This window comes from Carassius auratus, chromosome 8 (genome assembly GCF_003368295.1).
Source record: "Carassius auratus strain Wakin chromosome 8, ASM336829v1, whole genome shotgun sequence".
Lineage (NCBI taxonomy): Eukaryota > Metazoa > Chordata > Actinopteri > Cypriniformes > Cyprinidae > Carassius > Carassius auratus.
This window is the reverse complement of record NC_039250.1, coordinates 19,207,096-19,229,875: the sequence shown is the minus strand read 5'-3', so window position 1 is coordinate 19,229,875 and position 22,780 is coordinate 19,207,096. Positions and strand designations below refer to the sequence as shown.

At 35.0% G+C, this 22,780-nt stretch overlaps 3 protein-coding genes across 5 annotated transcripts in view; 1 reads left to right on the top strand and 2 right to left on the bottom strand.

The window, feature by feature from the left end:
• Positions 1-10,252, bottom strand: part of LOC113107512 (macrophage-expressed gene 1 protein-like) — a 28,710-nt gene extending 18,458 nt beyond the window's left edge. The window contains exons 1-3 of one of the 3 annotated variants that reach the window (XM_026270085.1): positions 10,137-10,252; positions 9,004-9,598; positions 8,067-8,863 (exon numbers count right to left, since the gene is read on the bottom strand). In XM_026270085.1, coding sequence (XP_026125870.1) covers positions 8,067-8,863; positions 9,004-9,456 — 1,250 coding nt within the window. In that variant the 5' untranslated portion in view covers positions 9,457-9,598; positions 10,137-10,252. The remainder of the gene's footprint in view (positions 1-8,066; positions 8,864-9,003; positions 9,599-10,136) is intronic. The other 2 variants (XM_026270087.1, XM_026270086.1) reach the window with 2 other exon arrangements.
• A 4,116-nt stretch (positions 10,253-14,368) lies between these two features.
• Positions 14,369-15,062, bottom strand: LOC113107511 (histone H1.4). The gene has a single exon (XM_026270083.1). The coding sequence runs from the start codon at positions 14,984-14,986 to the stop codon at positions 14,465-14,467; it is 522 nt and encodes a 173-aa protein (XP_026125868.1). The 5' UTR covers positions 14,987-15,062; the 3' UTR covers positions 14,369-14,464.
• A 2,536-nt stretch (positions 15,063-17,598) lies between these two features.
• LOC113107510 (tetraspanin-36-like) lies at positions 17,599-21,274 on the top strand. The gene is made up of 7 exons (XM_026270082.1): positions 17,599-17,754; positions 19,146-19,337; positions 19,500-19,574; positions 19,662-19,757; positions 19,867-20,016; positions 20,362-20,445; positions 20,530-21,274. Exons 1-7 carry the CDS (start codon positions 17,695-17,697, stop codon positions 20,602-20,604), a joined length of 732 nt encoding a protein of 243 aa, XP_026125867.1. The 5' UTR covers positions 17,599-17,694; the 3' UTR covers positions 20,605-21,274.
• The last annotated feature ends 1,506 nt before the right edge of the window (positions 21,275-22,780 follow it).

The window sequence follows — 22,780 nt, the reverse complement described above, 5'->3', positions numbered from 1 at the left end:
ATAGGTCCTGTACAATAGGTTTAAATCCATCCAAGGTTAAGAAACATTGTCATTTTGTCAAAATATCATTTTAAAATTACCTCAATTCTCAGATATCCCCAAACGGTTCGCACAAAGCTGTTCAAAAGATTCAGTTTCCTTAAACCCCACCTTTCAGTAACATACTGTGTTCTGATCGGTCAACTAACATAGTCAGTTTTGATTGGTTGTTCCGCACACAACTTCATGGTAAACAATGCGTTAGCATCTTTTTGGGGTGAATTATGTCTTATTCCTCTCACCGCGAAGCAAACTGTAAAATAAAAAACTTGAACAGACTCGCTGCTTTTTCTACTGTGTGGGTGTATTCAAGCCGCGCTTCAGTTTGAATCTGAATAGCGCGTTCAGCGCGGGGGCGTGGTCACATTAGATATAGTGAAGGGAGACGTGAAAAACAGACATCGCGTTGTTTTCATATGGATTACTTTATCACAGAATATCTGTTAGCAGCACTTATTTAGTTTTAAAGAAGATATGTCAAGCTTTCTATAGATATCTCTCTCATGTCTCTTCGTTGAGTATTCACAGAGTTACAGTTCATTTTAATGACGTGTTTGTAAATGAAGATCAGCGCAGACAGGCTGCAGACAGCACACATACTGATAAGACGCTCGGGAGAAAACAAACACATAACTTCATAATCATACTTCGCGTTGTGATTCTGAGATGCTTGTTGGTCTAAATAAAGTTGGTAATGAACCCTCTTTTATGGCCAAACGCTTTGAAAATCCCGCCTTGTACTCACCGAGATTAGAAAAGCAGTCATCAGTGAAATGTTGTGAACACAACAAAAGGGATTTATTGTACTGCTCTGGTATTGTGGTAAAAATGAATTTTAGCCATTGTTTTTTCTGATCTTCATTCTTTGGCAGTGAAAATAAAACAAACTTGCCTTTACAATTAAAAACACACTGTCTCCTCGACATGATGCTCTCATACCAACCAGAGCGTCTGTGTGGGGGGGTGGGGCAGGTCAGAGTTCCGTTTCTCCCAAGACGGTAGGCGGAGATTATTATGCAAAGTGTTCCTAGTGACGTACATAGAGATGGGTGAAAGATTTGAAATCTATAACGACTTGTTTCAGCGATTCAGAGTCGACTCCTTACTTTAGAAGCCAATAACTTTATAAATCGTGTACTTTTTGTTTTAATTACTTTGCACATTGTTTACACTGATGGACAGCTATATCATACACTGTAATACAGGTAATTTTTGATTTCCCATCTGTGTGGCTCTTTAATATACAATCTACTGTATTTCCATAACATTGCAAACCATTTAGCTTTGAGCTTTGTATTCTGTGTTGTAGCCGATCTGACTCGAACCAGACAAATTAAAGAGTTGATCAGGGCTGTGGTTGAAACATGAGCCAAATTCCTCAGTAAGGAAGTCATAAAACATTCTGTGCCACAAGTCCCAAGCAAGATAACCAACCAACCAACGCTTTCACAGAACAGCTTTCAACATTAACACCACTAGAACAATTATTGACAATTTTAATTTGGAGAAGAGATTGTCAAATTTGTTGTTTGTAATTGATAGGCAACGCCGGACATCACGTGTAAACCCATGAGAGTACTACACAAGATCATTTGACTTCCCCCACCTAGCAGAACCAGACTGAAATTCGTAAGGGGGGGGGCCTTTGAACCTCTGGTCTCCACAGAAATCTTTGTCAAAAGATAATGACACAGAAACTGTCTTTTCTACATATATATGGACCAAAATGAACTCAAAAAGACTTATAAATGAATATCAGTCCATCGATTCACTCCATATTCATTTATATGAAACCCACAAATTTGACTATCATGTTATAATCACTTATTGTGTATCTCTTTTGATAACTATTGGATAGCTTAAAGATACATATTCATGTCTAGTATCTATGTATTCGAATCTGTTAGCTTGAAACAGTCCTGACCACCAGTTATTTATCAAATGTATCATATTCTGGTTATAGGAATCATGTCCAAAATTAGACCCTGCAAGAGCGGGAAAATTTGGACCATGTGCTTGATAAGATAACATATGATTTATGTTATCTTATCAACCCGAGCCAAGACAATATCTGATTCATCAATACAACATTTGAGGTGTGGCCAAAAGGCCAGTTTAAATACTTAGGACACCCTAAAATCTTGCTTTATGATGTAGCTATGCTTCTTAGCTTTTGCTATTAGTCATGTTTGCTTTTAGTTTTGCTTTTAGCTTTGCTTCCTAGCTTTAGCTTCTAGCCATGCTGTTAGTCATCACTTTGAGCGTGGTTCCAGCGTGCTTCGGCCTGCCTGCTGCTACTTAGCCACGATGGGAAGAAACACCACCTAGTCTCATCAAACTTTATTTCTTTTCTTTTCTGTTTGAGAGTTTCGTGTTCTGAGTTAAGTTTTGTAACCCCGTCTGACCTCGACTGCCCGTTCAACTTCAACCAGCGCACACAACTCTGCACCTTCAGCCAACGCGCAACCACGGGCTTCATAAGACGTCACTTCAACGACTACTGAACTTCCAGCCAATCAGCAACATCGGACATTTGAATGTGTGCGTACGTGCGTTTATGTTTTAGATTAGTTTATATGTCTTAGATATATCTAATAAAGCCTTATTCATATTGAAAAGAGAAGTATCTTGTGTTTTGTGCTTACAAGTTAATGTCTTAAACTGCCGATCTTGTTACTGTGCTAATTGATAGTGTTTTCACTGTAGTTTGGATATTAATATTCAGAGCAGATTTGATGTTAAACGGCTCGTTCAGTGAATCGCAGGGTGTCTCAGTGATCAGCCGTGAAACAGTGATTCTGTTCAAATTCCCTTTAAAATCTTAAACGATTCCCTTTGAGCTAAATTGACCTGTTTCCCTTACAGCATATTTAGCTAAGAGTACGATATGTGATGTTTACATTCTCTGAATGTACATTTTTCAAGGCCATAATTAATTAAATAATGCAGTAGAAGTTATTAGTTGAAGGGTCCAAAAAGTACTTTTGAATGCTCAAAGCCACTTTAAAAGAACCACTTAAAAAACTGGGTTAAACTGATAAAGAACTATAAAGCAACTTTAAATAAATATACTTTGAAACCGCTCTGATCTGCCCATTCAGTGACATACTGTTCTCAGTTCAAGCTCAGTCTAACAATTGTCAAATGAATATTGACAGGGGATACCTTGGATGAAACCATGAAAATGAGCCCTACTGCTGTTTAGACATGACGAGTGGCTCCTTTCTCATAAGAGAATGCACAAAAAGATCCATGACCATGCTGTATATAGGCAGTTTACAAATATGTATTTCTTCAGGCAGATGCTGTAGCACCCAAAAACCTCATCACCTGTAGAGAATGATTAAAACAAACCAAAATACACACATTGTGATGGACAGATTCACAATGACCAAACACTGCTCTTAGTGTAACCGTTATGTGGCTGTTTCTGACTCAGCAAGTCATACACGCAAGTCATTTAATTATTTATTTATTTATTTATTTATGCATGCCTTGTTTTATCACTTGTGGCAAAATGATGTTGAAAAGACATTAAAATGACATCAACTGACATCAAAAACAGATCAAATATTCAAATCAAACTGACATCAAAAACTACATGATGTTGATTTGATGTAAACTGAATATAAAAAATATTGACCTACATATATATTAAAGGGATACTCCACCCCAAAATGAAAATTTTGTCATTAATCACTTACCCCCATGTCGTTCCAAACTCGTAAAAGCTTAGTTCTTCTTCAGAACATGATTTAATATATTTTGGATGAAAACCAGGAGGCTTGTGACTGTCCCATTGAATGCCAAGTCCAGAAAAGTTTGAAAAGCATCGTCAGAATAGTTCATCTGCCATCAGTGGTTCAATCCTAATGTCATGAAGAGACAAGAATAATTTTTGTACAAGAAAAAGAAAAAATCTTAAATTGTGTTCCGAAGACGAACAAACTTTTACAGGTTTGGAACGACATGAGGGTAAGTGATGAATGACAAAATTTTCATTTTGGGGTGGAGTAATCCTTTAAACCAATTTAAGTGTGGAATTAACTTATTATTTATATAACTTACTATTTTCACCCAATTACCACTGAAAAAAATGCCATCCAAATATTGATCAAGGCTTGACTAATATTTGATGGTTTTTTAGTAAAAGTACAAATATTCCATGTAAGCTCAGTATGTGCATGAAGATAGCATGCACAAAAATCATGACTCTTTTTTTTATTATTATTCTGATTAAGTAATAAAAAAAATAAAAAACAGTTGTACAGATAATTCTTCTGATGATTGTCCTGGTCTTCTTGGCTTAAGGTCCACTAATACTACACTTTTTAACTTAACATATACATATACATACATATAAATGTAAAAAAAAAAAAAAAAAAAGCGGAAACACAAGCACGTGCAAGAAGCAATTTCATCTTCCTCTTTGTGCCAGCCAAAGATAATGTTTAATGAGCTAGAAGTCTGTACAGCAAAACGTTAACCGATGGAGGAACAAATATCACCACTCGACTCAAAAAACATCGAAACTTCAAGGCTGCATGGTTTTTGCAATGTTGTGGGAATATGAAATATTATGTTTTTCATATTTTGAATATGTTATTATAATGTATTATTTATAACAAACAGAATGCCTCGAACATGATAGCATAAGTTTATGAATCCAAAGTGTTTAAACTCTATTGTGTAGACTACTTCCTCAATAATTTGCACACCCTTGACCTCCTTTTATATGAATGCAAACACAAGCACAATACAAGCACACGTGATGTTTTGTCTTTGATGGTGTACCAAAGTTAAAGTCTGTAGACTTGAGCTTTAACTTAAAGTCTGTAGACTCAGCAAACTTTATTACGATGGTTATGAAATTGTTATACTTTATTATACATTACCGTAATTTCTTTAATTCCTTGGCCAAAGTTTGACTCTAAAATGTGACAAGTTTAAAGTATCCTTCCTACATTAACATTGTGCTTTTAAGAGAAGTTTGTTCAGCTAGCTTGCATTTTTGCCATAGCTATTATTTAATTAATAGCTATATACCATAGATATATGTATTCATAAAAAAAATAAAGAAACACATAAATTAAAAAAAAAATAAATAAATAAATGAAATTCCCGAGGTTCAAATATAATAAATCTGCTCCAGGTTGCACCACAGCATGAATACAATTTGCAGATTAATGTTTATTATTTTTCAGTTTAATACTACTTTTTGATATAATTAAACTGTTATTACTGTGCCATTTTCAATCACAGTTAATGCTATTGTAGTCTGTAAATAACCAGATGGAGGATGTGATAGTAAATGTATCTATTTGTGGTCAAAGAGAATAAAGTACTCAAAAGTATTACTTATGATAAGTTATAATTTGGTTAGGAAAAACCAAGTCTGCCAAACTGATTAATGTAAATACATTTGCCCATTTTCAGACATTTTATCCAATGTGTCTTGTTGTATTACTCAAGTTATACATCTTTTCAATGCATGCATTCCTTGGGAAATATTAAACACAAGAATGTGCTTTAATTTCAATAGCTTAAGGGAATAAAAAAATATAAAAGTAACAATTTCATACAATAATTTTTATTTCTACTCAAATAAACATATTTGTAACTGTTAATTATTTTAGACTGTTCCAAGTAAAACTGTCTAATGTATTTAACAGTTGCTTAAAGTTCAGACATATTAATGTATGAAATAATTGCTTTCTTGCATGAGCATTTCCTTTTAATGAACAAGTGTCTAATTATGCACAAACTTTATACAATGGTGATATTTAAGAAAGTCAAATCTAAACTGAAGGAATGCTAAATCACTTACAGCTTTACAGATAACACCATCTAGTGGAATAACCTGTATAAAGCTTGTGCGTAATCACAGTCACTTTACACTACACAATTCTCCCAATCAGGCTCAAGCTGAATCATTTTTAAAAAATGTATTTAGTTAACAATTATTTGTTTAATATTTTTGCGACAATGTTAACAAAAACAAAATATTTCAGATTTATTCCAATGCTTGTTAGCTGTAAGACAAATGTAAAAATTTACTTTTAGTTCATGCTTACTGACTGAGATCACTACTAGAATAACTACTGTAACTGTTACTGCTGCTGCCAGTTTTTTCTATGCCTAATCATATTCATTATAACATTATAAATCTACACTCAAAAAAATTATTTTTCAGTTTTGTTCACTTTACCTGAACAATTCATGTTGAATTAATGCCATTTTGGCTATTTTTCAGTTCAACATGATTGTGTCATGTTAAACTGACTTAAAACTGTCACTCATTGGTTTAACATAAAGTTTTCATTTTGAAAGAACGTTTCAATCAAGTACCTCAAAATAAGTTTTACACTTCCCATCATGCTTTGCACAGGACTGGATATGGGGAGAGAAAATGTTTAAATAAAGTGTTATTTTATGCAGTTTTTAGTAAAATGTGATAATAAGACTTTTTCATGTCTAATGCTCTATTATGTGGGCATTTTAAAAGATTTATATTGGTGTATTTTGTGCGAGTTACCATTGTGGTGAAGTGTGGAGCTTGTGGTTGGGTTGAGGACCTGCCAAGTTAGCTAAAATTATAAAAATAGGGAAGTTGCTGCCCAATGGTTAGAGTCAGACTGGCAATCAAAAGGTTGTGAGTTCGAGTCTTGGGCCAGCAGGAATTGTGGGTGGTGGGAGTGCATGTACAGTTCTCCTTCTCTCTCCGCCTTCAATACCACGACTTAGGTGCCCTTGAGCAAGGCATAAAACCCCCAACTGCCACCCCAGGTGCTGCAGCATAAATGGCTGCCACTGCTCCGGGTGTGTGCTCACAGTGTGTGTGTGCACTTCGGATGGGTTAAATGCAGAGCACAAATTCTGAGTATGGGTCACCATACTTGGCTGAATGTCACGTCACTTTCACTTTTGTCAATTTCAATTACAACAATAAAGGTTTGAAAATGTAACGTGTTTTGTCCATTTATTTAATAGAATTAAGAAAATGTAAGGTGCTTATATAAAGCAAGTAACAATAAGTTATTGAAAATGAGTAAAGTTTATGTATTATACAAGCTTAAAATTCAGTTCATCAGTTTTCATAAAATGTATTTAATTAATTTACGTTAACTGAACATGAAAAGGTGAAGCTTAAACAAATATTAACTTTTGCGTTGGATTTATGTTATTACATTGGATGGAAAATTGACATCTAATTGAATTAAATAAGTTTTAACTTTTGGGGTAAAATATTTTTTTGAGTGTATAAACAGTCCTCTTTCAAAAAATAATTATGATAGTTCCTCGGTAAGAATCTCCTCATACCCTCTCCTTAACCTAATGGCAGAAAACCTCTTTCTCCTTTTCATGAACACTGCTCCTGCAATCACAAGAGCAACCAGGACCATTACCCCAATGGCTACACCAGCCTTTTCTCCTCCAGACATTTGAGAAGATGATGTGTCAAACATTGATGCCATTTGATTAATTTCACCAGGCTTTGCCAGTCTCCACATCTTAGTTTCTCCAACCCTCACCCAAGAACGATGACCTTCTGTCATTACAGCTACAGTGTTTGTTGCAATCATGCTGACCATGGGTGGTCTTGTGAATGGTGGGAGGCGGATAGGCATTAACTGGCCACCAGTGAACACACCGGACTGGACACAGTACAATATCTGACAGCCATCACTAACTGCAGCGAGATGTTGGCTGAACTGAGGTGGACAGCGAGATTGACCCTTTGCAAGAGGGTTGCCAGATTGACAGCTGAAGAAACCAGCAAAAGGCACAGAGAATCTTGTTCCGGCCTCATAATCATTGCTCATACAAACCATCATGCCATTAGACAAAAAGTGTTGGGGAAAGTAGTTTGGAGGACAGCTATTAGATTTGGTCAATGGGTTTTGCATTCCTGGTCTAAATAGACCTCCAAACAGATATCCAGAGTACTCGGGGGCTTTCTGAGTTGAGGAACACCAGTAAGTTTCAACTTTTGCTTGACTGACATGGTTAACATTCCAGACAGGGTGGTGGTGTACTGCTGAGGACAAGAATAATCACCAGTAGCTGGGTTTTTCTGAGCTGTTTCATCACAAATAGCATTTCCATCTGATGTCAGAGGAGTGCATCGTTGGTAAACGCCACCAAAGCTAAGATTGGTGACTGGACCCTCGCAGGATGCATCATTTACATTTGCTTGAAAGTTGAAATTTGGAGAATCTGGATTTACACAACCTGGAATAGTATTTACTTTATAGTATTGCTCTGCAGCATCACGAACTGATGAAGCTATTTTATTTACTGTTGGTACTGGGAGGTCTGGGAATGTTGTTGGATTCAGAAAATAGTGAATCGGCAGCCCGGAGCGGTCAATAGCCACCAGATTATTAAGTGTACTCTCTTGCCACTTCTGCAGAGTGATGCCTGGGTAGAATAAAGCGCCTCCATGGCTCTCAGTTAACGAATATGTGATATTACCCTCATAACCGCTGGTTTCAGAGGTTCCATGGGATGTACTGGAACCAATATCAAACCGAATTTTGTTAAAAAAGTTAACTCCTGCGGATGCAGAAACAGAAGACGTGTCTGACTGACTGTTAGAGACATAAGACATTTTTAAATAGTCCTCTTGCACCAAAGTGGCACCAGCATCAACACTTGTGATGACATGGGTGCCATAATCAAGAATGAGTTTCTCTGACAGATATGTTGCTTGACGAGTTTGATTGTTTTCAATAGCATCTGCGATTTCCTCAGCCTGTCGAGCAAAGCGGGAGTCTAGAGTGAAGTCAGGATACGCCTTTACTGTGTACAGATGGTTACGGACCTGAGAAACAATTGTTAGATAATATGAAAAAAAGAACCAAACATTTACAGACATTTTTCCTTAGAAGTACTTAAATTCTGCACTCACTCTGCTTGTCCACAGAGCTCTGAACAAGCTTCTTTTTTTACTTTTGTACTTACTTGCACTCGTGCTGTCACAGAGCTGTCTTTCACTTGGTGAGTTTTCATACGCTGGCTTTCAGTGGAAAATTTGGCATTGAGCATCGAAAAGAAGGAAACCTCTGCATTGATTGATTTAGAAGAAAAGCTATTTTGTTCCAGCCATGACATGATGATCTCAGAGTTTGTTTCCACTCCGCTCACTTTCTGTGGAATGACAAAGACTTCATCTGGAATGAGATAGACTCCGTCTTCTGTGGTCTGACACTGGGAATAACTCAGATTCATCACCCGACCCATGTCTATGTTGCGCAGGTTATCCCAGCCTCCTCCTGGTAGAACCTCCAGCGCTGATAAACTTGAATTTTTGCGGCACAAACGAAGTCCATTACTGGGACGAATGTTGAGAGGATGAAGGTTGCAGACATTGATAAAACAGCAGAGCATCAGCAGACAGAAAGCTCTCGACTTCATGATCAACAGATGAGTGTTTCACACTACTTTGCAGTAATGTGGATTGGCTACCGCAGAGACACAAACAGACAAAAGAACCTTCAGCCTGTGTTTTAACATACAGTTCCCAGGGAGATCGTGTCTCTCTTAAGAACCTTGTCACCTGTGAAAAAAAAAAAAAAAACTCAGTTACACATAAATACACACATAGTGATAGATGGTGCTGATATTTTTTTTCAAAAGGACAAAAAACTGATCTTATTATAACAGCTATACTATTTCTGTTTCAGCAAGTCTTACACACAAGTATGTTTAATATATCTACTGTAATTTTTGCCTTCTTTTTTTTCTTTTTTTCTTTGATGTTAAAGTTTAATTTAGGCTGTAAGATATTAAAGATGATGTAGATAGCATTATAAAGAGCCTTGTTATTTGCCTGCTGTAAATGTACAGTGAGCTGGCAGGGGGCATGAACCTTTTTCACCATAAAGATAACACATTTTATAGAAACATTTTTAAAATTCTGTAACCTTTTTCTTTCCAGTGTTCCTAAACTTTAAATCATCTTTGTTTTCTAGTACTTTTAAACACCCTTTAAAAGTACAACATTCCATGTAATCTCAGTATGTGCTTAAAAAAATTGTATGCACAATAATTATACTTGTTAAATGCTGTTTAAGTAATAAAAACAATAGTCTTACAGATAGATCTTCTGAAGATTGTCTTGGTCTTCTTGGATTAAGGTGCAGTCGCAATACACTTTTTAACTTCTGTTCTCACACACACACTTATATATGGAAGAAAGCGGAAACACAAACACGTGCAAGCACCAAAGTTAATGTTTCATTATGTACAATCTGTACAGCATAACAAATAAAGGATGAAACCTCTTGACTCCAAATGAATACAAGTTCAGGGCTGCATGGTTTGCAATGTTGTGGGAAAGTGAAACAGGTATTATATTTTAGTATTTTTTATGTGTTATCATATGTAATCTATTAATTATAACAAACAGAGTCTCAAGACCATTATGTCATATGTTTATATTATTATGAGTATCATATGTTTATAACAAAAAGCTTTGTACTTACGGTAACAACTCCTCACTAATTTCCACACCCTGACTTCCTTTTATATACATTTTAATTATATTTTTATTTATATAATTTTTTTATGTTTTATATTATGTTGTAATAATTATGGTTATAAAATGTTCTGTTTTATTATACGGTATTATACCCATGTTTATTATTACTATTATTAGTATTATTCATGTGAGTACCTCTAAGAGGTTTGTTTGGCTAGCTTGCAGTTCTGATCAATTTCAAGAAATGGAAAAACTGCCATAATAACACTCTGTTCTTGACTACGCCAGACTTTTGTATGAAAATTTATTTTAGTCTTATTTTACTTATAAAAAAAAAAAAAAAGAAACACGGGAAAATTAACTGGAAGTTCCCTGTAGACTCAAAAATAAATTCCTTTCCGGGTTTCACCAAGGTTTGAATAGATTTAACTGGTTAATGTTAAACTTATTTTGGTGATGTTTTACTGCTTGCTGCTATTTTTATACTGTTATGTTTGCATTCAGATTTTTACTGTCAGTTATTAGTATTGTTTACTGTAGATCAGCAGATGAGAGATAGTGAATCTTATTCCAGGTCAAAAGTACAATTTAAGTCATTTTATACTAGGTTGGGAATTTACATTTATGGCAAACACTTTTGGTAACATTTTAGATCAGGGATCACTATTCACTATTAACTACTTGATAATTAGCATACATTTACTGTTAATTATTATATTCTAACCATGCCCAATACCTAAACATTACTACTCCAGTTATCTTCCTTCTTATCAATAATGAACCAATTAGGAAGTTATAAAGGGAAACCCCATTTATTATATTATGTTTTTCACTTTATGAGAAAGTGAGCAAAACAAAATGTTAGCTAAATGTATTATTATTGTTATTAATGTTACAATCCAGTGACACTATAATACACAATACAGTGGCAATTAGAATTATTAAACACCCTTGACCTGCTTGATGCCAAGAACAACATTTTATGAAAACAATTCAGCAAGGCATCAGCAACCTAGAATGATTATTAATGCACATTTGAGTGATTGAATGTAAAGTAAAGTGAAATTATATAAATAAATACATACATACTCTAAACATTCATTTACAAAATTATTTAATTATCAAAAGTCACATTTTGTGCAGAATCACATGGGATACACAGATACGATACAACACAACTATAGGATGAAAAGTTGAATAAAGTTTTGAATCGTCATGAATGGTGTCTACTCTGGGCACCAATCAGATTGAAGTGCTGGTCAAAGACAGCACAGGAAAATGGGGACCAGGTGTGCCGCATGGGCCAATGGGAAAGTGAAAGTAAAAATAAAGACTTGGGAAAAGTATAAAAGAGACATTAACACAACTCAAGGACGTAACACCATTGATCATCAAGCTTCAGTCTCTGCACCAAGAACATCACAATCTTTACCAAAATAACTTGATACTTCAAAGAATCCATGATGTCCTTCATACAGTGAAGACTTCCACTTCCTGCGACAGCAGAACACACCCCATAACAAGACTGTGTTTGATCATGGAGATGATGTCCTTCTGCTCATAAGTTTTGCCTTTTTTTTTTTTGCACCAGACACTAATCCATGAGTCCAAAAATTTTCAATTTGGTCACATCACTCCATAAAACATTCTTCCTGGACTCCACAGATATGTGAACCTGGAGCACAAAACCAGTCTTAAGTCGCTGGGGGTATATTTGTAGTAATGCCAAAAATGTTAAGTCAAAAATTCCAAATATCAATAGGACATTAAGTAAAGACCAACCTGGCTTACACATAACATACTAATATGCTTTTAATATCAAAATCCGTTAAAGGATTTTTAGGCTGCATTAATTAGGTAAACCGGAACCGGAAACACTTCCCATAACACCGTATGTACTTGCTACATCATTAGAAGAATGGCATCTACGTTAATATTTGTCTGTTTCTCTCTTATTCCGAGGTCACCGTAGCCACCAGATCCAGTCTGTGTCCAGATCAGAGGGTCACTGCAGTCACCCGGATCCAGTACGTATCCAGACCAGATGGTGGATCAGCACCTAAAAAGGACCTCTACATCCCTGAAAGACAGCAGAGACCAGGACAGAGCCCCAGATACAGATCCCCTGTAAAGACCTTGTCTCAGAGGACCACCAGGACAAGACCACAGGAAACAGATGATTCTTCTGCACAATCTGACTTTGCTGCAGCCTGGAATTGAACTACTGGTTTCGTCCGGTCAGAGGAGAACTGGCCCCCCAACTGAGCCTGGTTTCTCCCAAGGTTTTTTTCTCCATTCTGTCACCGATGGAGTTTCGGTTCCTTACCGCTGTCGCCTCTGGCTTGCTTAGTTGGTGTCACTTCATCTACAGCGAAATCGTTGACTTGATTGCAAATAAATGCACAGACACTATTTAACTGAACGGAGATGACATCACTGAATTCAATGATGAACTGCCTTTAACTGTCATTCTGCATTATTGAGACACTGTTTTCCAAATTAATGTTGTTCATTTGTAAATTTCCTACTGTAAATATATCAAAACTTAATTTTTTCTTAGTAATATGCATTGCTAAGAACTTCATTTGGAACTTCATTTCACTTAAAATGTGACTTTCTTAGTATTTTCATATAATTGACCCTTATTACCAGGGTCACATATATCCAGATTCATTTTAGCATTATCAGTTGGCTTAATATGTTCTTCTTGAATGGCATTCCACAAGATGTCCTTACAGGAAGGCCATTCTTGTCTATAGTTTTCTTAAACTCTGCACTGAAATGTTTTTCGTCCTTCCATTATGTTATCTTGCAAGTCATTAGGCAGTAAAGTGAGAGCTTTTCTCAGTTGCTCTAATCCAATATGTTATTCCCCTTTATGAAATTGTGCTTTTTCTTCAGTGGCCTCAAAGGTGTTCTGGTACAACACAGATTAGTTTACCCTGTTGTATGTAAATTTAAATTTTTCTCCTAACATTTGCTTGAACTTAAAATACATAGTGTTAAATAATTGCTTTATTTGATAACCTTTTTTTTCCTATTATTACTTTTGTTTTTTGTTTTTAAGGAATAAGTGACGTAATTACGCACGAGCTGTATACAGGTTATTCCACTAGATGGTGATATTTGAACACTAGCCCCAGTGTCCTAACATTTATGTCTAAACAAGGATGTCTAAAAGCACTTAGCAGTCTACTGCTTTTCAGATAACACCATCTAGTGGAATAACCTGCATAAAACTCGTGCGTAATTACACACGTCACTTTACACTACAAAACGGAGCTATTTTTTTATACAGTTATCCGTTAGGTATTAAACAAACTAAGCTTAATACCGATTCTTGTAGGCTATTATTTGCCCTTTTAAATGTATTGCTTGTGTTAAAATAATATAATATAATATAAAATTTGCCCTTTTAAATGTATTGCTTATGTTAAAATAATATAATATAGCTAATATAAAATTTGCCCTTTTAAATGTACTGCTTGTGTTAAAATAATATAATATAATATAATATAAAATTTGCCCTTATAAATGTATTGCTTTTGTTAAAATAATATAATATAAATATAATATAATATAAAATTTGCCCTTTTAAATGTATTGCTTATGTTAAAAAAATATAATATAATATAAAATTGGCCCTTTTAAATGTATTGCTTATGTTAAATATATATATATATATATATATATATATATATATATATATATATATATATATATATGAACTTTGGTCGGTTGTAAACAAAATGTGTTTAAACGTAATAAATGTCAATTATTTTGTAAAAAAATGAGTAAAATAAAATAGTCTACTATTACGTAGAATGCATCAAGAGACACAAATTGTTTTGTAGATTAAGAATTATTTTATTTTTACAAGCATTAAAAGGATGCAAGATTCCTTTAAAAATTATGAACAACAGTTATTAGCTATCCTGTCAATTACTTTTTGGCAGTTTTCGCTTTGCTTTTTTTGGAAGCTCTTCGTTTGGCTCTCTTGGGTTTTGTGGTCTTCTTGACCGCAGCTGTCTCGCTTGTTTTTTCAGGACTTCTCAAACTTCTCCTCTTCTTGGGTGATTTCTTTGCCCCAGCAGGTTTCTTAGTCGTCTTTCTCTTTGCCCTCTTCGCCTTCTTCGCCTTTGGCTTCTTAGGCTTTGTAGCAGCTTTCGAGCCGATCTTAAATGATCCAGATGCTCCAGTGCCTTTGGTTTGAATCAGACGACCGATGGCCACCAGTCGCTTTACTGCCAGTTTGACGCGCGAGTTGTTTCTCACAACATCATAACCACTGGCAGCCAGAGCTTTCTTCAGAGCGACCAGAGAGACGCCACCGCGCTCCTTAGAAGAAGACAAGGCCTTGAGGATCAGATCAGACACGCTGCTGGCTCCTGACTTCTTGCCCTTGGACCTCCGTCTTGGCCTTTTAGTAGCAGAAGATGGGGCTGGTGGAGCGGCTGTGGACATGACTGACAGCTTGTCTGAGCTGGGACGTCCGCTAGAAGGAGATGTCTGTGATGAGACTGAGTTGGAGGGCGGGCGCGTGCAATTAAAATAGTCACCATGAGAACCGTGTAGACTCTAGTAATCTTGATTTCAGCGCCTTTATATGAGCCGCAATTATTTGTGTTTTCCGACTAATAGAAAGAGTATGTTTTTATGTTTTTTTAAATAATATAACGACCCGGATTGTCAGCGAGAAAATATAAAAAAGTGCCACAATATCATTTCACTTGAACGTAGCATTGTATTAATGCAGTTAAATCTTGTTTTCTATTTGCAAACGTGAAGAATCAGTGTGTCATGCTGTTTTAAGACCGGACAGTTTCTAGACTTTTTATAATTGCATGCTTTTAAAATGATTATTTGCTCATTATATGCAATTGTACGGTTAGATTGGACCATGTTTAATATTATCACAAATTTAAAAATAGAATATTTTGCAGAGTTTTTTAACAAATAATGCAGTTTTAGCTGACTAAAACACATTTTGTTTTTTCCTTACTTTTAGCAAATTATGGCCTTACAAAAACACAGACACATTGAATAAATGTAATTAGAACTCCAATTACAAGGATACATTATATTTTTAATGTATTCTTTTTTATTTTATTTAGATGCCAACACTTTCAGATGTATCAGGTGTGAATGTCTGAGATCTGAGGCTGTTATATGTCACTCATTATATCCATTGTGTTTATATGGCTGATATTTAACAATTTAATGGTAAAATCATATTAGTAATTCATTAAAGCATTTTACTTGTTACCGTTTGATCTTCTGGAGTTGTTACACCAGAAGGGTGTACTCAGACAGCTGAAACCTTATCTCCGATGCCATGTCAGTTGGATGATAAATGACCTAAATGGACCCTTTTGGTTGTTTTTCATGTTCAGAGATGTCTGGGGGTTATATAAGCATAAATGATTTTACTACTTTTAAATCAAACATGCTCAGTTTGTGAGAGGTTTTGTGATCAGCTAAAATTAAAACCCTGTGCTGTGTTACTTCAAAAAAAAAAAGGCTTTGTATGCACTGAACATATTCATTAAGCAAGTGCAATTCACAACATTTTGTGTTTGGCAAAATCCAACATGACAACATGAGTCTTAGTAAGTGTACTGTGCATTAAGGTATTTAATTTTTCTAGCCCAGCTGGTGTTAATTATGAATTCTGTCCCCCAAACTGATATTTCAAAGCTGCTGTGTAAACAAATTAAAAGCAGGTCACCTTGTACCATTAACAAATCAAGTTACCACGCTACAAAAACAAGCTTGACCACCTTAAGTTGACATGTCCCACTTTTGCTAATGATCTGTCCCAGTTCAACTAAAAACATCAGTGAAATGCAGTGTCATAAGTTACACTGCTTTAAATATTAAGTTATACTACTTTAAATGTTATCTTGTTACATTCAATGGTTTGTAGCATTATAAAAAGAGCTTTTATTATTATCGGTGCTCTATCAACAGACATCCTATTATTCCCAGAACAGTCCTGTATTTCATTTTTATTGTCCCGACTTTTGACAACATAATGTTTTGTCCCTTTTTTCAAAATTTCTTTATGACTGGGTGATCAGAGCGAGTTGAAGTGTTCTGCCATGTGACTAATCAAATGTAACTAGTAGAAAAAAATTACCATCTAATCACAATTTGTTATCTATTAACTTGCAGTAAGTGAAGCTATAGGAGGAACCAGTGTTGCCAACTTAGCAAATTTTTAGACTACCTTAACAAATATTTCTTCCAAAAGCACCTAGCAACAAATGTAGCAATTTTAAAAACGTACTTGCCAACTTTTAGCAACTTTTGATAAGTGACTCAGACAATACAAACACACACATTTTCCATACAAATAACACAAAAAGAGGAAACCACAGATGCCTAGCAGTAACACATCATGTGAATTGAGTTAGCTGCTATTTTGAGCTGTTCAATTTAATAATTGAACAATTGTTCATTTATGATACACTTTGTTAGTAGCTTGTAGCAATTGGTGATCAGATAGTACACTGTAAGAAAAATGGAAAATATTCCAGGACATTATCCATGATCCATCATCCATTGCCAAACGAAACCAGAAAACACAATAAATAATTTAAATACAGATAATAAAACAATTACAGAAAATAATTTCATATTAACATAGTGGATTGTGCCTTATTTTGATATGTGTATACTATGGAGTATACCAAACCTGCATAAATTAAAAATAAATAAATATATAGATAAATAAATAAATGGAATTAATGGGGGAAAAATGATGTGATAAGAGCAAAAATAGTTCATTTGTAATGAAATGTAATCCTAAATTTATATTTTATATTACTTTATGTATTCTTTTCTGTATTTATGGTACATTTATTTGTAAGTTTTATTTACATATACTTTCGTTCATTTTGATATTTATTTTATTATTTTTTCCTTTATTACATTTATTAATTGATCTATATATTAATTTATAGATTTTTAATTTCTCCAGGTTTAGTCCTCCATACCCTTGCCTATAAACCACAGACCCCTACGGAATTTAGGACCCGGGGGTTTCCGATCCTACCGCTTGAGAGGAGCATGTGACTGACTGGAACACTCAACTATAAAGAACACGAGGCAATAAAACGTCATAAATCCGAAACATTCACAGTTTGGGCGCCCATCACTCAGCAGCAGACATGGATTGCGGAATTCTAACATCTAAAACTGTTCTTTTATTTCTCAGTTTAATATTCTGGGTAAGTTTGTGTTGTTCTTTTTAACATAATTTCTGTTGTATGTTGTTTTAAAAAGATATAAATGTACCTTAAGAGGTTTACAGACCCATACTGCTGTTTTTGCTGTTAGCTGATTACTATGTGTAGGAAGAAGGGTTCTTTAGAAGCATCACAATAGTTTGTATTCATCCAGAGGTTGTTTCCCCTCCTCCAGACACTAAATGAATGTTTAGTCAGAGTAACTTGCTTCTGACAGTGAGCTCTTCTGTTAAGTGTAATTTAATTTCATTCGTTTGCTCTTTGTTTATACACTCAAGGAAACCATATGAAAGAGCTTGTGTTGTTTCCTGCCTTTAAAGGTGTTCACACTTGCTTATATCAGAGTTGAAAATTGCTAATATTTTCTATCATTATGTAGGCCTAGTCATCTGATTTGACTGAGTGCCGCTACTCATTTTAGGCTTCAATGGAAAGGGAGTTCTGTTAAAAAAAATAAAATAAAGACTCTTCTGCATAGCCATTTTAATATTTTTCTTTACATATAGCCAGCCATTGCTTAGATTCACAGAAAGGTTAATGCATCAGGTGCCCTTTTGGACCTCATGCACTTGTGGTTTTGTTAGACAGTCTTTATTTCTTTTCGTAACAATAGTGCAGTAAGTAACAAAATCTGAAACTGATTATTCTTATTGTAGTGTCTTTGTCTTGTGGAAAGCTGATGTATTGCTGTTGTCATGTGTACCTTCATACCTCAAAGGTTTCTGTTTCAATGTGCTGCTTCTGCTCAAGCTGAGGCACAAGACTAGCGTTCCAGGAAAGATTAGACGGCAGGAGAAGGTTACTCATAGTCTTGTGACTGTGCATTGTGACTGACTACTGAAGAAACCGATCATGTGCTAGTCATTCATCACCCAGAATTCCAAAGCACACTTGTTATGAAATGACACCTCATGACATGTGAGAGATGATGAATGTATTGTTATAATGGAACAGAACTGGACATTCAGAGAAGCATGTCACTTTGTGATGCTTTCTCATTTGAACAATCTTGAAAAAAAAAAAAAAAAAACTGACAAATGTTTTTGCCAAATAGTTTATGAGAATTTTTTTTAAAACATTTATTGAAAATTGAATTTTTTTATTTTTATTTTTTTTTTATACACAAATCTATGTTTAGTTGGTTTGCTGGTTGAGCATCACTGTTTTAAAATGTCATGTGTAGTAGAAGTAATAGCTCATAACATATGTTATTCTTATACATTTAAAAACATGTGAGTGTATATGTCTTAATAATTTTTCCTTTTTTTCCCTTACAAATGTCATGAAATAATAAAAACTGAAATGATGTTTTTAAATTAACCTGAGGATGATGTCTTTGACCCACCTGTTTTATTTTATTTTATTTTTTTCAGGCTGCTGGAGCGGCCCTCGCGTATGTTGGCTCTTATGTGATAAAGAGCTACAACAGCTTTGAAGAGTTTGTGTCTGATAAGTACTCCGTCATCCCAGCAGCCATTATAATCTGTGTGGCTGTGGTCATGTTTGTCATCGGGATCGTTGGCTGCTGTGCAACTCTGAGGGAGTCCAAAGTTGGTTTAGGCTTTGTAAGTATGAGCCATCTGTCTGTTGTGCCCAAAGGCTTTGTTTCAGTTTATTTAATCGGAAATGGACTATGTGGTGGTTTCTATTCCTTCTTGAAAGCTTCTGGGGTAGGACTCGTTTCATAATTTTTAACATTGCATTCTTTTCTCTGAATTTGCATTTAGTTTCTCATCATCATCATGATCATCTTCGCAGCTGAGGTGACCGCTTTTGTGTTTGGCTTCATCTACAGGGGAAGAGTAAGTATTTCTCAGATAAATAATGGATAATATGTAGAATATGTAGAAATATGAATCATTGGAAATTGTTTCTTGTGCTGTTTACAGATTAAGGGCGACCTAGAAAAGTCAATGAGCAGTGTCTTTCAAATGTATGACGGTGTGAACACTGAAACCCATGCAGTTGATTACTTGCAGTCTCAAGTAAGGCGGAAAGGTTCATTTATATATTTTTTTGTTGACGCAATAGATGCATGAAGGATTCTCATTCTCTTTCTTCTCCCCTCGTCCTTCTTTACTTTTACATTTCCAGTTGGAGTGCTGTGGGGTGAATAATATCACGGACTGGACTGCATTACCGTGGTATGTCCAACATAACAACTCTGTGCCACTTTCCTGCTGCAAAGCGAATGAAACACAATGCACAGGCCAACTCACCCGACTAGATCTTCTGAACACACAGGTTTGTCATTGGATATTGTGCATTGTTTTATTCAGTTATTTCAGTATTATTTATGTACTATTATAGTATTTTATATTTTGAATTAGCTCTTATTATAAATATATATATTTTTTTTTTATCTCACTTTTTGAAATTTAGTACTTAAGCTTATTTTCATTTGTTTTTCATCTAATATGTATGTTTTCTTTTATTTCCGCTTTATTTCAAATAAATGACAAAAAAATATTTTTTTCTTCTTTTACATTTTTTAGTTCCAACACTTGTATTCAGATCCACGTATTATATAAAATTTATGTAATTTGTTTTCTTGGGGGAATAAACCTCTGTATTCTGTTGTTCCTACAGGGATGTGAAGCTAAACTGGAGCAGATGCTTCAGGATGTGCTTAGTTATGCAATGTTGGTCATCCTGGGATTCGCCATCATTAAGGTACATCAGCTTATTTTAGCCTCATCTTCATCCTTGTTGATCATACAATGCATTTCAGCAACTTGTTTTTTGTGTCTTTTTCAGCTGTTTGGGATGCTCAGCATCTGTGTCATTACCTGCAGAAGCAAACAGAATGACTATCAGCCTCTGTACGCGTGATAGTAAAATCTCCCGAATCCCTCTCTTGGGACAGTCTCTACATTCTTGATACTGTGCAGCTAAACACAGCCTCATTGGCACCATAAACATCACTGGTTTGAAGTTGTGGCAGTATTCCAAACATTTAGTTAAAAAAAAAAAACAATAATAATCTTAATGCCTTTTGGTTTGAATTTGAAAGTGCAACTTGAGCAATGCTGACAGGAGCAACATTGGTTTGTGTTCAGAAAAACATTATCAGAGAGGCGTCTGAAAACCACGTGACATTCTTTAGTTAGTTGACTATTAACATTTTCCTGCCAAACAGGTTTATGCTAGCTCTTGACAAATACTGGATGTCTACGTCTCCCACAAAAGTACTAGGATGTGTTCTATAGTAGTGCTTCACCAAATGCGTTTAAAGTGTAGATCAAACTTTAGAGTTGATGGATGCACTTCATTTTTAAGGATTTTATGTTTCTGTGGGCTGTAGTTTCTACATTACATTCAGTGTTTGTTTTTATTTTTTGTGCCGCTGCTACTGTCCAAATGATATCAGTTGTCTGTTTACATGCACTGTTTTTTTTTCTGCTGTTCAAATTATATCTGTCTTATAGTTGTCTAATGTTTATTATATTCGTTAAAATGACTTAACACAACGGAAGGATATTAAATTATGAAAATAAACTGGTCTGAGTATATGTCTGCTTTTTTCTAGATTACCAAAATGCATGGTCATAATTATCCTCAAATGACTGTTGTTCATCAACACCGTTTCTGAGGAAATACACATGTGAATTTAGATAAATTGTGGGCGTGCGCTTTAGTTGTTATCTGTCTCACGCTGACACATTTGTGACGATATCGCTCATGAAAGTAAACCCTCAACTGTAATTATGAAAAATGCTCTTTTTTTTTTTTTTTTTTTGCAAACAACAAAAAATTTATTGAATCCCTGAAATGTGGAAACCGGCTTGACATGCTTAAAATTAACAAACTGTCCTTTGGCAGTATTAAGCAGTTTTTGCAAATATTCACCTTTACTTTAAGTTCAGTGTAATTGAATTAAAAAAATAATTGTTTACAATACTATAAAACGTTCTTCATGTGTAGAGAGAGAAAAAAATTGTTAGCACCATATAATTACAGCACTAATTTGAATGTACTTCTATTCAGCTTTGTCAGTTTTTAATCAGAGAAAACCCTAAATGAATGAATCGTGACCTGCTGAATTTAGTGGTTTATAAATCTAGTATACAATACTATACAGATGAATAAAACTCTATATTGTAAAATAAATCAAAGTTTAACATACTTATATGAGTGTCTGATTCTAAATCATTTTAAATTGTAACCATTAGAGGTCGCTGCAAGCTAAAGGAAAAAAAAAACCCTGGTTATAATATAATATATTATTTTTCAGAGGACCCAAGTGGATATGGCATGGCGATTGAATTATTTTACTTTGAATAAAAGCATTAGTATAATATAAAAATATTTATGATCAGTGTATCAGTGCATATGCATACTGTAACTGAAGTGGAAGTAATTAAAACAAACTGCCTTGTGTTTATTAGTTGTTGTTTTTTTTTTAGAAATGTAGGCACTGCTGCATGTGTATCTGTACACACATTTTTTGCCCTCACATTCTCACAGAGCTGACTCAGGTGTTTGGACAGAGGAAATGTAGACGAGCTCTTCATTTATCTAATTTCCTTCTCTCACCACTGACTCTCAGTGCAGTAACCTGACCTCAGTCAGGATGAAGCGTTTGGAGGGCAGCCAAACACACTGTCTCTCCTGCTGAGGAATCCAAAGATACTGCATCTCTGCATCTCGGCACTGCCGGAACCGAGCTGCTCGTTCTGATTCCAGGAACTGCTGTAGGCTACTTTTGGTCAGTAGTGGAAGGCCTTTAAGCATTTATCAAGGATCTGAAGGCACTTAAACAGAATGAGGGTGAGAGAAGTGAGAGTGTACAAAACAAAGTAGCAGAGCTCAAGACCTAATCACAGACACCTCGGTTTACTTTGAGACACAAGATAAATGGTGATCAGAATGAATTGAAAACTATTTTGATATATATATTTCATAGATGCTATAGCATGCTATTATAGCTGAGAGCTAGAAAATAAATTGAAGCATCGTTTTATGAAAATGGCGTGAGTTACTACAATATTTGTTGATAGTTATTAAT

Bases quoted from the DNA above. Each gene is read 5' to 3' on its own strand.
- LOC113107511 (XM_026270083.1), bottom strand. From the start codon at position 14,986: ATGTCCACAGCCGCTCCACCAGCCCCATCTTCTGCTACTAAAAGGCCA.
- LOC113107510 (XM_026270082.1), top strand. From the start codon at position 17,695: ATGGATTGCGGAATTCTAACATCTAAAACTGTTCTTTTATTTCTCAGT. The intron at 19,758-19,866 runs GTAAGGCGGAAA...TTACATTTCCAG, and splicing joins TTGATTACTTGCAGTCTCAA to TTGGAGTGCTGTGGGGTGAA. The intron at 20,446-20,529 runs GTACATCAGCTT...TGTCTTTTTCAG, and splicing joins TGGGATTCGCCATCATTAAG to CTGTTTGGGATGCTCAGCAT.